This window comes from Tachyglossus aculeatus, chromosome 17 (genome assembly GCF_015852505.1).
Source record: "Tachyglossus aculeatus isolate mTacAcu1 chromosome 17, mTacAcu1.pri, whole genome shotgun sequence".
Lineage (NCBI taxonomy): Eukaryota > Metazoa > Chordata > Mammalia > Monotremata > Tachyglossidae > Tachyglossus > Tachyglossus aculeatus.
This window is the reverse complement of record NC_052082.1, coordinates 15,779,434-15,793,362: the sequence shown is the minus strand read 5'-3', so window position 1 is coordinate 15,793,362 and position 13,929 is coordinate 15,779,434. Positions and strand designations below refer to the sequence as shown.

General features: G+C 43.5%; 1 protein-coding gene across 2 annotated transcripts in view; it reads right to left on the bottom strand.

Annotated features, from left to right (window-relative positions):
• Positions 1-13,929, bottom strand: part of FARP1 (FERM, ARH/RhoGEF and pleckstrin domain protein 1) — a 254,847-nt gene that overhangs the window by 75,223 nt on the left and 165,695 nt on the right. For both annotated transcript variants that reach the window (XM_038758862.1, XM_038758863.1), the window contains exons 3-5: positions 9,893-9,997; positions 4,195-4,237; positions 2,808-2,886 (exon numbers count right to left, since the gene is read on the bottom strand). In XM_038758862.1, the coding sequence (XP_038614790.1) occupies positions 2,808-2,886; positions 4,195-4,237; positions 9,893-9,997 (227 nt within the window). The remainder of the gene's footprint in view (positions 1-2,807; positions 2,887-4,194; positions 4,238-9,892; positions 9,998-13,929) is intronic.

Genomic DNA, 13,929 nt, shown 5'->3' with positions numbered 1-13,929 from the left:
CACTGAATAACATAGAAATTCTCCTTTAGCCAGCATTCTGTTACTATTCCTGTCTTTTCATGATGTTTTTCTACTGAAACAATTCCTTATGTTTCTGTCACTCCCCTCCTTTGTTCTTAGACTGTGAGCCCCTTGAGAGTCAGGGACCATAGCCAATTCTCATCCATGTATTCTTTCCCATCACTTAATACACACTATTATTACTATCATCCTTCTTCCCAGCTTGGAGTTCATGGAATTTGCTGTCATGGAAGATTTCCTTCATCCCCAAGATCAAAGGAGAAAAGGGGGAGATGGGTCTGCAACAGAGTGTGCCAAAGCTGGCAAATCAGGAAAAAAACCCACACAAAAAAGCCCTACAGAGGCCCTATCAGGAAAACTTTCTTTTTGAAATCTCAGATGGCATTCTAATTTAATTTTATGAGTTTTCACATTTCCCTTCCCTTCCTTTCAGTTATAAGAGCAATGAAGTGAGCAAAATTAATTTCCACTTAGCATGCACTGTAATAAACAATAAAGCAATGCTCCCCTCAGCTCTTTGACGGGAGGGACTTCGTCTTTGGCTTTCATTGGTCTTTCCCAAGCATTTAGTACAGTTGCTTTGTACAGAGTACATGCAGAGAGAATATTAATGGTTCTTTAGCAGAAAAGTGCAGCTTCAGAATGAAGCGTCATAGATGTGTAGCAGTAAGTTACCCTGGAGGCTCAGAGGTTCAACTACAGTGCTATTTACATCCAGTCTAGTCTTCTTCTTTTAAAGTTCTCTCATTAAAAGCACATCTCCTACAAGAGAAGCAGTGGAGAGGGCATGGACCTGGGACTCAGAAGAGCCTGGGTTTTAATCTGGCCTCTTTCAACTACCTTGGGCAAGTCACTTCACTTCCCTGTGCCTCAGTTCCCTCATTCGCAAAAATGGAGATTCAATACCTGTTCTTCCTCCTTGTATCTACCCTGGTGCTTAGTACAGTGCTTGGCATATAGTAAGTGTTAACAAATACCATGATGATTATTATTATTTTTCAAGGGGCCTTCCCAGATTAAGTCCTCATTTTCTCTTCTCCCACTCCCTTCTGTGTCATCTTTGAACTTGGATTTGCACCCTTCATTCACATATTAGTGAATTATTTACATTAATATCTATCTCCCCCTCTAGACTGTAAGCTCAATGTGGGCAGGGAACAGTGTCTATCAACTCTGTTATACTGTACTCTCTCAAGTGCTTAGTGCAGTGCTCTGCACACAGGAAGCTCTCAATAAATGCCACTGATTGATTCTTCTCTCCCTGGAAGTCAACACATCCAGAACACACATCAGTGACACTGTACCACGTCATTTCTCACTTTACTTTATCTGTATTGTGGCAGTGTGATAACCCAGACTCTGGGTCGCTTCAAGATACAGATCCGAGGAGTCTTGCCAGATGTCACTGGCCTCAGCACATTGTCCAGTTCGAAAATGTCAGCGAATTTTAGTACAGTAGAAATTCCAGATCAGTTGGAATGTCTCATGTCATTGAGAAATTATTTTTTCTCATGGGAAAGTTAAAGAAATTACTCTACTGAAATCCTGAAGAATGTCAAGTAATACCTCCAGCTCAGAGTGCAGAAATACAGGTGTTTATCAGCACTGACAGAGAACCTGGCACAATAATCCAGCCCATTTGGTTTGATGATAGCCTGGGATTTAATATATCAAGAATCCAGCACAGGGTAAAATTATACAACAGAACCCCACCACAGACAATAACTTTATTCAGGAGGAGAATTAAGAGTTCCTGTGAAAAACAGATTTTTAATAGTGCATTTGAAAAATAACCTTTTTCAACCTCACCAGCTCAGCAGGAGGTAATAGTAGAATAATGTGGGCAGCAGCCCCCAGCACCAGAACATAAAACAGAAGAATTACCCTCATTTATTTCTGTTGATCAACCCACAACAGTTGACTACCAGCTCAACCAGGTAGTCCAAGAATAAGTCCCCTAAACACAATCCTAGAACACTCTTATTCAGGATCAGGAATGACCCCATTCTTAACCTAAATGAGTTTAAATCAGCTGCGCTTCATCCAAATGACAAGGTGGTCACCACTCACAAACAGCCCCTGGAAGGCAGAGGGTAAGAGAAGCAAGGCCCAAGAGAGGCAGGAATCTTAATCAATCAAACGTAGTTATTGAGTGCTACTAACTCATCATGGTTACCCATAATGGAAAGATCTAGGCCAAAGCATCAGACAAAGCTGACTGACCTTTGCTGGGCATCAATGCCATGGGGAAGAGTCAAAGGTGGATGATCAAGTGATCAAAATGTAGATCAAAGACAACTGCAGAGAACTGACTTTTTAATGTGTGGAAGGAAGCAATGGTAAACTGCTTCTGTAGTTTTACCAAGAAAACTATGCAAAAAGAACCGCAAAGTTGCTGTGAATCGGAAACAACTCGACAGCATTCAAGAAGAGAAGACTATGTGCAGAGCTTGGGCGAGTAAAACACAACAGCATTAGCAGGCACATTCCTTGCCCATAATGACCTTCAAGTCTAGAGGGATGAGTTTCTATTTGGTGATTTTATTGCCAAAGCACCTAAATTAGCTTTATTTACTCCCCACAACACCCATGCGAATTAGAGCTCAGGTGTCTTGACTTTCAGGCCCCTCCTCTTTCCACTATACTATGTTGCTTCATCGAAGTTTAGATGAAGTTTAGAAGTTTAGAGAAAGAAGCAGAACATACAAGATAAATGGAATCTCATGTCACATCTAATGTTACCTCTACTGCTACCTTCACCAGGTACGGATGAGGGTATAACTCACCTTGTCAATTCTTCTTGAAGTTGAGCATGGTCAGGGGGGAAGAATTTCACCACAAATTTAACAACTACATGCTTTGGTCCTAAAGAAAGAAGTAGAAAATAAATCACAATTTATGAATTTCAGAATCTACTGAAAAAGAGGGAAAGTTCAATGGTAAACATGAAATAATGAACATTATTCAATAACTCCTGAAAACCCTTTGCCTGCCATTGGTTGATCACACCCAACTATGAGTAATTCATACTCTGAAAACTTTGACAGGGATAGTCATTCTCTCAGGTCACTGGGAGTTGCCAAAAGTTTGGTTTGGAGATGAGTATTCCCCCCAAAAAACAAAACAAACAAAAACAAAAACAAAAAAAACCTCTCCTCATTCTTTCTGAATGGTTCTTTGGTGTCTTCAAGAAATCAATAAGCTTTTTAAAGTGCCAAAAAGAACCATTAGCATTATGTAGGGCACTGAGGTGGTTTTTAAAAAATAGAAAAAAGAGACATTTAAAAGAAAATCAATATGAAATGCCCATAACAAAGTTTATCTCTGTTACATGTGACTACTAATATTCAGTCCAACTTCTTCCTAAGGAAGGTACAAAGCTATCATACCATAAAGAAGGGCAACACCTAAATGGAGGAGAGATTCTTTTGATTTTCTCAAATTTCTCAATTCACTTCATTTCCAAGCAGTCTACATTTTGGAGGGGAATGAACCGATCAGTTTCAAACTGCCAGTTTTCCTACTAGAGTTCTTTAAAAGAGTTCTTTAAAATCTAATGACTGTTTCCACATATGCCCTAGCTAGAATGAAATCTCAATCCAAAACTCTTCAGAGGAATAATAATTATGGTACTTGTTAAGCGCTTACTATGTGCCAAGCACTGTTCTAAACTCTGAGGTAGATACAAGTTAAACAGGCTGGACACAGTCCAACCCTGGCCCAGATGGGGCTCACACTCTTAATCCCTATTTTAGAAAGATGAGGTAACAAGCGCCGAGACGTTAAGGTCGTACAGCAGACAAGTGATGGAGTGGGATTAGAGCCCAGGTCCCTCTGACTCTCAGGCACTATCCACTAGGCCAGGCTGTTTCCCTGGAAAACCACTCCAGACCACTCCAGACACTCCACCAAAAATGAGAACTGGTAGCCTGCATATCAAAAGCCGAAAGAACTGGCCCCATGTGCAACAAGCACTTGTTTCTGAGCAATTCTTCCCATTTAACTTCTGAATCTTAGCTTAAAAGCCTTCTCTTTTAAGTGTGGGACTGATTGGAGGGAAAGCCCAGCAGAAAGAAAATGCTCCCTCCTACACACCATGCCTCAAATAAAAACATGTTTAATTGTAAAATCTCCCAATTTTATGTTTTATCACCACTGTAAAATAGTACTTACTTCTAATCTGTTTCACAATAGGTTTTAAAAGATCCAGCCATACCTAAAAACAAAACAAAATGAGGCATAAATTCCAAAAGAATGATTACAGACATTTCTCAATGATATTTTGTATTAAGTTGTTGAAAGTCAAAATATTTCCCTTTGTAGTTAAGAGTCCGCCTGCTCCCTAATGAACCAGAGTGAGTTGCTTCCCAGCATCAACCACTTTCCAAAAATTGGGTGGCAAATGTGGTTCCAACCTAGCTGAGGCTGAGAATTAGAAAATAGTTCAGGCTCAAAAAAAGAATGAAATCAAAGGATTGAGAATTTCAATCTCCTGTTGGTTGTATTTTACCTTTTTCAACATTCAGAAAATGTCAATGAACAGTCTCACGGTTTTGAGTGTGTGTGTATGTGTGTGACTGTGAGAAAGGCACACACCCTGCACAAAAATCCCACAAAAGCAACTACAGCACACAAGATGTGTTCAATCTTGGAACGATTTCAGATATAAAAACCCAGCTACAAATTTGAAAGGGATGCTGAGAGATGAATTACATCATCGCCAAAAAGTCATAATTTCCTGGAGGAAAAAAAATGGACGTCACGTCACTCCCACTAAAAATTCAGAAAGCAGTCCAAGTTTTCCTGGGATTATCCTAAACCCTTGAATCCAGCCATAAAGGGGAAATGGTGTACTATCTTTCACCTCTCTTCCTCCTCTTTCTATGGTGTACTATCTTTCACCTCTCTTCCTCCTCCTGCTTTTATTCTGTAAGTTCCTGAGGATAAAGCAGCTATATTTTGGCACTCTTTGCCCAACAGTTTTTAAACAAAAGTATCTTTTAGTCTTTGGCATCTCTGCAGCAATCACCAGCATGAACAGCAATCTGGGCTAAATGGTTTTGCGGAGCATATGAACGTCTGCACAACCCAATACCAGACTCATTCTGCAAAACAACAGCCCGGATGGCCTCCATCGGAACCTGGCTAAATTAGTCTGCACTGGAGCTTCTGGCCTGGCCCTACGTTTTACAAACCGTTTACCCATCATTTTGATATTTTTACTTCTCAAACTCAAGTTACAGTTGGCTCCGTCTGGCTCATTCATTTCAAATACTCTACCCCTGAAGCAATACTAATAATGATGGCATTTATTAAGCGCTTACTATGTGCAAAAAGCACTGTTCTAAGCACTGGGGAGGTTACAAGGTGATCAGATTGTCCCACGGGGGCTCACGGTCTTAATCCCCATTTTACAGATGAGGTAACTGAGGCACGGAGAAGTGAAGTGACTTGCCCACAGTCACACAGCTGACAATTGGTGGAGCCGGAACTTGAACTCATACCTCTGGCTCCAAAGCCCATGCTCTTTCCCCCGAGCCACACTGCTTCTCCAAGTGTAATGAAACTTACTCAAAAATCTTCAAGAGGTCAGCAGTACCATTCCCTTTCAAAATCAGAGCGTTGCCTTTTTGAGCTGGCAGTAGTATTTATAATCACGTAACTGGACAAACACCAGGCCCTCACTTAGTGGGGAAGAGCATGGAGAAAACAAGTGGGATGGGCAGGACACTGCAGAGTGAGACACATCCTGGATTCTAGCTCTATGGGCTCCAGGGAGGCTGCAGTCCTTTCCAGAGTATTCCCAGGTGATCCCAGCCATCACACTGCAACCTTGTCCCCTTCCTATCCCGGTCCAACCTAAGCCCACCAGAACCAAAGCAGAAGGTCTGAAACTCCTAAGGTGGCCAAACTGCTAGAGATTTCCTTGCGTCCAGAGTTAATGATAGTAACAATAACGACTGTGGCATGTATTAAGCTCTTACTATGTTCCAGGCACTTTATTAAGCTGCTGGTGTTCCTTTTACTTAAAGAACTTGCAGCATAGTGAGGTCAGTGGAAAGAGCCCGGGCTTTGGAGTCAGTGGTCATGGGTTCAAATCCCGGCTCCGCCAATTGTCAGCTGGGTGACCTTGGGCAAGTCACTTAACTTCTCTGTGCCTCAGTTACCTCATCTGTAAAATGGGGATTAAGACTGTGAGCCCAATGTGGGACAACCTGTTCACCTTGTATTCCCCCAGCACTAAGAACAGTGCTTTGCACATAGTAAGTGCTTAATAAATGCCATTATTATTATTATTATTATTATTTCTTGTGATGTCTAGACATTATTTCCTGGTAGTATATTTGGCATTTTGGAAGGAGCACTGAGTCTTTCACACTGCTAAGGGGCAGTTTAGCGCACTGCCTCACATCTTGCATACACTACAGCAGGGCACTGAATGATGGCTTGAAGAGACTTCTTTTATAATAATAATGGTATTTATTAAGCGTTTACTATGTGCAAAGCACTGTTCTAAGCACTGAGCACTGTTGTACTCTCAAAAAATGAGAGACTCTTCTTTTTCCCTTTGTGAATTTGAGAGGAAGAAGAAAGGGTGGTCTTTCCACTCTGACTTTCTCTTAGTTACAAGAAAAAGGTTGAAAAAAGTAGGTGGATTTTGACATAGATTAGTTTTATTCAATCCATTTCCTGAGCACTTACTGTGTGTAGAGCAACTGAAGTAAGGGCTTGGGAGAGTAAAATACAACAGAGTTGATCAAAATGTTTCCTTTCCACTGTGAGCTTACAGACTTGGGGGAGCACCGAGTATGGAGCACATATTTTGTTAATAGTTTTAGTTAAGCATTTACTATGTGCCAGGTACTGTACTAAGTGTTGGGTTAGATACAACAAAATCAGGTTGGACACAGTCCCTGTCCCACAGAGGGTTCAGTCTTAATGCCTATTTTACAGTGAGGTAACAGAGGCACAGAGAAGTAACATGATTTGCCCAGGATCACACAACAGAAAAGGGGTGGAGGCAGGATCAGAACTCGGGTCCTCTGACTCCTAGGCCTCTCTCTCCACTAAGCCATGCTGCTTCTCACTTACTATGTGCAGAGCACTGTTCTGGGTACTTCACTGGGCCCCAACTATGTGAAGAATATAGTACTTGGACCTGAGGAAAATAGAACATAAGAACCGTGGCCCCTGCTTTGGGGCTCAAAGTCAACTGAAAGAAGATGGAGAATTGGGTACAGTAAAAGTGGATGAAGGTGTCAGAAAGAAGGCTCATTTAGGCAGTTAAAGGAGTAGGGAAAAATGCAAAGGGGAAATAAGAAGTTGCCAAGTTGTTATTCTGAGCTTGGTGGCATACAGTTGGTAGAAAGGCCATGGCGGCAGATCTTTGAGGGGGTTGAGAATATAAGACAGAGGAAATGGAGTAGGGGGAAAGACTAGGGAGAAGGAGGAAGGGAAAGGGAGAGGGAAAAGAAGCATGTGGTAACTATTGATGCTGCCTTTCCTTTTCTCTCTCCATCACCTTCCCCACAGGGCACTGGGGCCAGGTGAGAGGGGAGATGGAGTACAAGAGACCCCTGACATTCTTGCTGCCCACCCACCTACCCTCTGCCCAACTTGCCCATTCACTCCAGTGGACCCAATGGAGATGGGAGGAGGGTCAGCATTGTGGAGCTGCCACCAGCACAACCCACACCCCACAGTGTCACACGAGTACCATGCTGTCCTCAGATGTAGATTCCAGCCACAGCTGGAGAGACTGCCACCACACATGCAACCTGGCTCCATTACCACTGCCTGCTGAGTGTAAACCAGTGCCCATCTGGTCCCAAAGGGCACGTGCCACCAACACAGCAACTCCCACTTGGTCCCTGGCAGACCCCAATGCTGCCTGACCTGGAACAACGCCAATGGGAAGATGGAATCTCCCAACAGGGCCCTGGGGCAATGTCAAGAGGAGCCACCCATGCCTGATCCTGGTGCCCAGTGAGGACAGGAAAGGCGGTAGCAAGTGGCATCTTCACCAGTCTCTGCCTGACTCCAAGGGTGTGATGAATTAGCTATGGTTGCCCACCCCACCAAAAAAGCCTAGAGAGTAGAGTTAATAGCTCTGCCCTCTTAGTGCCAACCTCACGGGGGGTGATCGCCTCTTCTAGACTGTAAGCCCATTGTGGGGAAGGAATGTGTCGTTTAGTGTTACATCATAGTCTCCCAAGCGCTTAGTATAGTACCCGGTACACAGTAAGTGCTCAATAAATGCCATTGACTGACTGACTTTGGCTCCGTGGAGTCGGCACCCAAGATGGACAGAGGTAAAACAAATCAAGCTTAAAAATAGCAAAGCAGGAACAAAAAACAAGGTTGGTTTGATGTTGATGTATTACCCTGGTGGAAGGTGAGCTGATTTTTAAAATAGATTATTTGTGATGGTAAAGTGTTTAAAAGTACTGACAAAAAAAGGCCTGAAGATCAAACTAGAAATCGGGACCTTAAATCTAAGGGACAAAATGAAATGTAGGGTAATCTAACCTCATGCATTAGGAGGGAAAGAAACTTTTCACTTAACTTGAATTAAGTCCTTGCAGTGAAATATTCTGGCCCAAAAGCCAGGGATCAATATTAAAAGTCAGAGAAACTTGAACTTTCTAGATCTTAGCCCCCCTTGATGTATATCAGTGGACTAAAAATGCAACCATTTTGTGCTAAAAATATCTGGCGTCTTCAAAGAGAACTCATATAGATAAAACCGAAGAAATCCCAGAAGATCATAGCCCCAGGAAGTACTGTAAAATCAGAAATAGTTTCACAGTCGCTAGTGGACTGGGAGAAAGTTTCTAATTCCAATGCAACTCCTGGGAGAACATGCTGGGGGGAAGATTAATCAGGTCAAAGAACTCTTTCACAGTACTAAGCATAGCGTTTTACATAGAGGAATTTAGTAAACACTACTACTACTACTACTATTAGTGCTACTTCTGACAGGGAACGTATATACCAATTCTGTTGTATTATACCCCTCAGGAGCTTAGTACAGTGCAGTGCTCACACTAAATGTTTAATAAATACTACTGATTATTACTGCTGCTACTATAACTTCTGCTTCTATTGTTACTATTCCTACAACTTCTGCTACTCCTACTATTGCAACTTGCACAAAGTAAGCTCTCAATAAATTCAACTGAATGAATTTCATTCAATCGTATTTATTGAGCGCTTACTGTGTGCAGAGCACTGTACTAAGCACTTGGGAAGTACAAGTTGGCAACATATAGAGACGGTCCCTACCCAACAGTGGGCTCACAATCTAGAAGGGGGAGACAGAGAACAAAACAAAACATATTAACAAAATAAAATAAATGGAATATGTACAAGTAAAATAGAGTAATAAATACGTAAAAACATATACATATACACAGGTGCTGTGGGGAAGGGAAGGAGGTAAGGTGGGGGGCATGGAGAGGGGGTGGAGGGGGAGAGGAAGGAGGGGGCTCAGTCTGGGAAGGCCTCCTGGAGGAGGTGAGCTCTCAGTAGGGCCTTGAAGGGAGGAAGAGAGCTAGCTTGGCGGATGTGCGGCGGAGGGAGGGAATGAATGAACTTCCGCTACTATTACTATCACAACTTCTGCTACTACTACTTTTATTGCAACTGCTGCTACTACTATCATGACTATCACAACTATAAAGGGATGACAGTGCAGAGTGGGACAGGGTCCACAAAACACATTTCAATTCCCCCTCCTGAGTCCAACCCAGAAGACCATTTATTGAGCATTTACTATGCACAGAGCACTGTACCATGCACTTGGGAGTTTAGTCCTCACATCCTGAACCCCCAGGAGACAGAGAGAAGGGCTGAAAGCCAGGCCACTTACCATTATCTTTTTATGATCTGGAAATTCAAGGCCGAAATAGTCACCTTCTACAAGGTTTAGGTGGTTGCAGACTGCCTCCAGCAGCACTCTCCCCGGAGCTCTTTGCTGTAAGCAGAAACACCAAAATGTTATCCACCAAATTGCCACAGGTGACAAACACATGTGCCCCTTATCCACCTATGCCACATTGCCAAGCTCACAGCCCCCAGAAAGGATAAAAGTTTTCATGAATGTGTGGAAGAAAACTTCTCAAGGACTCTACTCAAAATGGTAGGTCCGAGACAAGTTTATTACTGATTTGCTAATCTCTCTGATAAGAGGGCTCTGACAACAAAGGGAAGAAGATATGTGATGTGTTTGCCTTGAGCAGCAAGGCTCAGCAGTCCTTGGTTATTTGCTATGAGGTAATCAAGCAATCAAGTAGACCTAGAGCTGGTCACAATGACCTAGAGTTGACAGAGCTCAGAGGGGAAGGTCGAGAAAGAAGAGGGGTGGGAGGGTGGGGCAAATGCAAGGCCTTGACCATTGTGCTTCCACAAATGGCAACATGTAAATCCAACAGGGTTTTACATTTTAAACATCTTTCTAAAGGGAAAAATACTTTTTAGGAAACAGTTCTGGATAGAATCATGTTCCCCAAACTCCTATTAAAGAGCAACGGCATGACCAAAACGGGAATCTGTTCATAGTCAACAGTGGCATTTACTGAGCGCTTACTATGTGTAGAGCACTGGATTAAGTGCTTGGGAGATCGACAGAGACTGTCAGCTCGTTGAGAGCAGGGAATGGGTCTACTGACTCTGTTATATTCTACTCTCTCCCAAATGCTTAGTACAGAGCTCTGCATACAGCAAGTGCTAAATAAATATGACTGATTGATTGATCCCCTTTACAATCCAAGAGCTATATGGAGGTGCGTGGTGCTTTCAGGGAACACACTAGGCTGTTTCCCAGAGCTGTCAGTCAGTCCTGGCGAATTACTGTTTGGATGTTTCTAAACACAAAATGAGTAAGGGGAAGAAAGAAAAGCCATTGGTGTGGCTGGTTTAAAACCATTAACTCCTGCACATGGAATACTGGATGCTGTCCATCCTCAGAAGGACATAACAGAGCCAGAGAAAGTACAGAAAAGAGCAAAGACACAACTGGGAGGAGGAGAAGTTTTACGATGAGAACAGATTGAAAGATGTGATATGGATGGAGAGGGGACAGGACTGTGGTTTATAAAATCATGAAGGGTATGGACAGAGCAAACACAGAATTGCCAATTCCCAGAAGGGGAACTCACTGAAGCTGGAAAATCAAACTTTAATCCAGCCAAAGGAGACACTTCTTCCTACAACAGGTTATCAACTTTTTGAATTTACCACCACAAGCATCGGTAATCTCAGTTCTGTAACAATAATAATAATAATTTGCAGAATATGTTAAAGTGCTTACCATGTGCCAGACACTAAGTAAGTGCTGGAGAAGATACAAGATAATCATATCAGACACAATTCCCAACCCCAATGGGGCTTAAGGTCTAACTGAAAAGGAGAACAGGTATTTAATCCTCATTTTAGAGATGAGGTAACTGAGGCAAAGAGGAGTTATGTGACTTGCCCAAGTTCCCACAGCAGGCAATGGACTGAGCAGTAATTAGAATTCAGGTCTTCTGACTCTATGGCCTGTGCTTTTCCCACTAGGCCATGTTGCTTCCTTCTAACATGGCTAGGGTTTCTGATAAGTCCTTCACTAGGAAAAAGATGTATAATAGCACACACGCCTTGCCCAACAATGCCAACATCACATGTATGCACACAACCATTCCTTCTACCTTTATTTATTCATTCATTCAATTGTAGTTACTGAGTGCTTACTTTGTGCAAAGCACTGTACTGTACTAAGCTCCTGGGTGAGTACAATATAACAACAGACACAATCCTGCCCACAACAAGCTCACAGTCTAGAAGGGGAAACTGACATTAATACAAATAAATAGACTAAATAAAGTCATTATGTCAGAATCTATCCAAATAGATACACCTTGTGAAACTAAGTTTGTTTTTGTTTTCTTTAATATGGCAATTGTTAAGCACTTACTATGTGCCAGGGGTAGACATGGTAATCAGGTTGGACACAATCCCTGTCTCATGTGAGACTCACAGTCTTAATCCTCATTTTACAGATGAGGTAACTGAGGCACAAAGAAATTCGAAGTTCAGTGACTTGTCCAAGATCACTGTCAGCCGCTGGCCGGGGACGGGTTCGTTCAGTAATCAAGAGGGCCGGGGGGGGGGGGGGGGGGGGGGGGGGCAGAAAGCCTGAGTTTTACATAAAATTTATTCTGCGAGGCAAATTGAATTATTTAATTGTTTAGGCGCAATGGATTGAGCTTCCCTTTCAGGAGGAATGTAATCACTTAGCAATATTCCAGCTTCCCTAATGGGAGGAACACCATCATACGTTAATCGCGTGTGGGGCAGGCGGCAAGCTCTCACCCATGTGCACTTCCCACTTGGGATGAATCCACTTTCTTATAATGATGGCATTTATTAAGCGCTTACTATGTGCAAAGCACTGTTCTAAGCGCTGGGGAGGTTACAAGGTGATCAGGTTGTCCCACAGGGGCAACCTTAATCCCCATTTTACAGTTGAGGTAACTGAGGCACAGAGAAGTGAAGTGACTTGCCCAAAGTCACACAGCTGACAATTGGCAGAGCTGGGATTTGAACCCATGAACTCTGACTCCAAAGCCCGGGCTCTTTCCACTGAGCCACGCTGCTTCCCCCACTTAGTTTCCCACCCGGGACGAATCCATTGCATTGCCCGCGCACGTGGTGGGCGGCTAGGTCTCACCATGCGCTCTCCCTACATGGGAGGAATCCACTTATAATCCCCATCCGCAGAGGGGCACCTGGATTCCACTCACCAGACACTCACCCGTCCCATGGCCCTTGCCTCAGTGTGTTGGTTCTGGTTGCCGAGCGGGCATCTGGCCTTCTGGGCAGAGAAAGACATGTGGACCGCCACTGCTGCTGCTGCGTGTCTTGGTGTTCTGCCCCCAAAGGTCAGAGGTGACAGGTATTTATCACCTGTGCTCCTACGCCATTCCAGCTTCCGACCTCAGTTTATCCAATCTCTGCCCTCCCCCACTCTTCTATGCCTAATTTGATTGGCACGGGGGCGAGGGACACCTTCTGTATTCCGGCTTGGGCTGTCAATCTAGCAGTTTTGGTTGTGGGGGCAGCATCCCACCCTCACTTCTGAGTTCTGCCTGCTGGCTCAGGTGGTCACAAGATAGCATTTGACCTTGAGATGGCCAGTACCTCAGGGTCACCTTGGGACAGTCACTCGGCAGACAAGTGGCATAGCTGGGACTAGAACCCAGGTTCTTCTGACACCCAGGCCTGTGCTCTGTCCACTAGGCCATTAGTTTCCTATCCAAAACACAGAGTAAAATAACATTTCTTATGGAAAAGCTAGGTTCAAGAAAGGGGTCGATAAATTCATGGAAGAGTGGTCCATGATATTTACTAGAGGGAAAGTTATGGGTGTGGAGGAAAGATTAGGGGTCAAAATTAATCAGTGGCATTTACTAAGTGCTATGTGCCCAGCACTGATCTAAGCACCTGGGAGAGCATAATACAACAGAATTGATCTAAGCACCTGGGAGAGTATAATACAAAAGAATTAGCAGACACGTTCTCTGTCCGTACTGAGCTGACAATCCACTCCAACTAAAAGGACTGATGTAGAAGTGGGTAGCATCACCTGATCCTCCCAAGGATCCTGTTGTCACTGACCAAGATAAAGTCCTGGGCTGACTGAATCAAGGACCTGACCCTGTAATGACACTGCTTTGGATTAGATTAGGAAGCAACAGTGATCTAGAGATGAGGGTCCCCGACAAAATCCCTCTCCATACAAGCTCAATGTGGGGCTCAAATCAAACCTTGAATCAGGATTCTCTCTTTCCTAAAACCACCTGAGGCTGGAGGCATGATTCCACCTTAAAACCTAGAAACCGAGGCATGGAGGACCATCAATGCCAG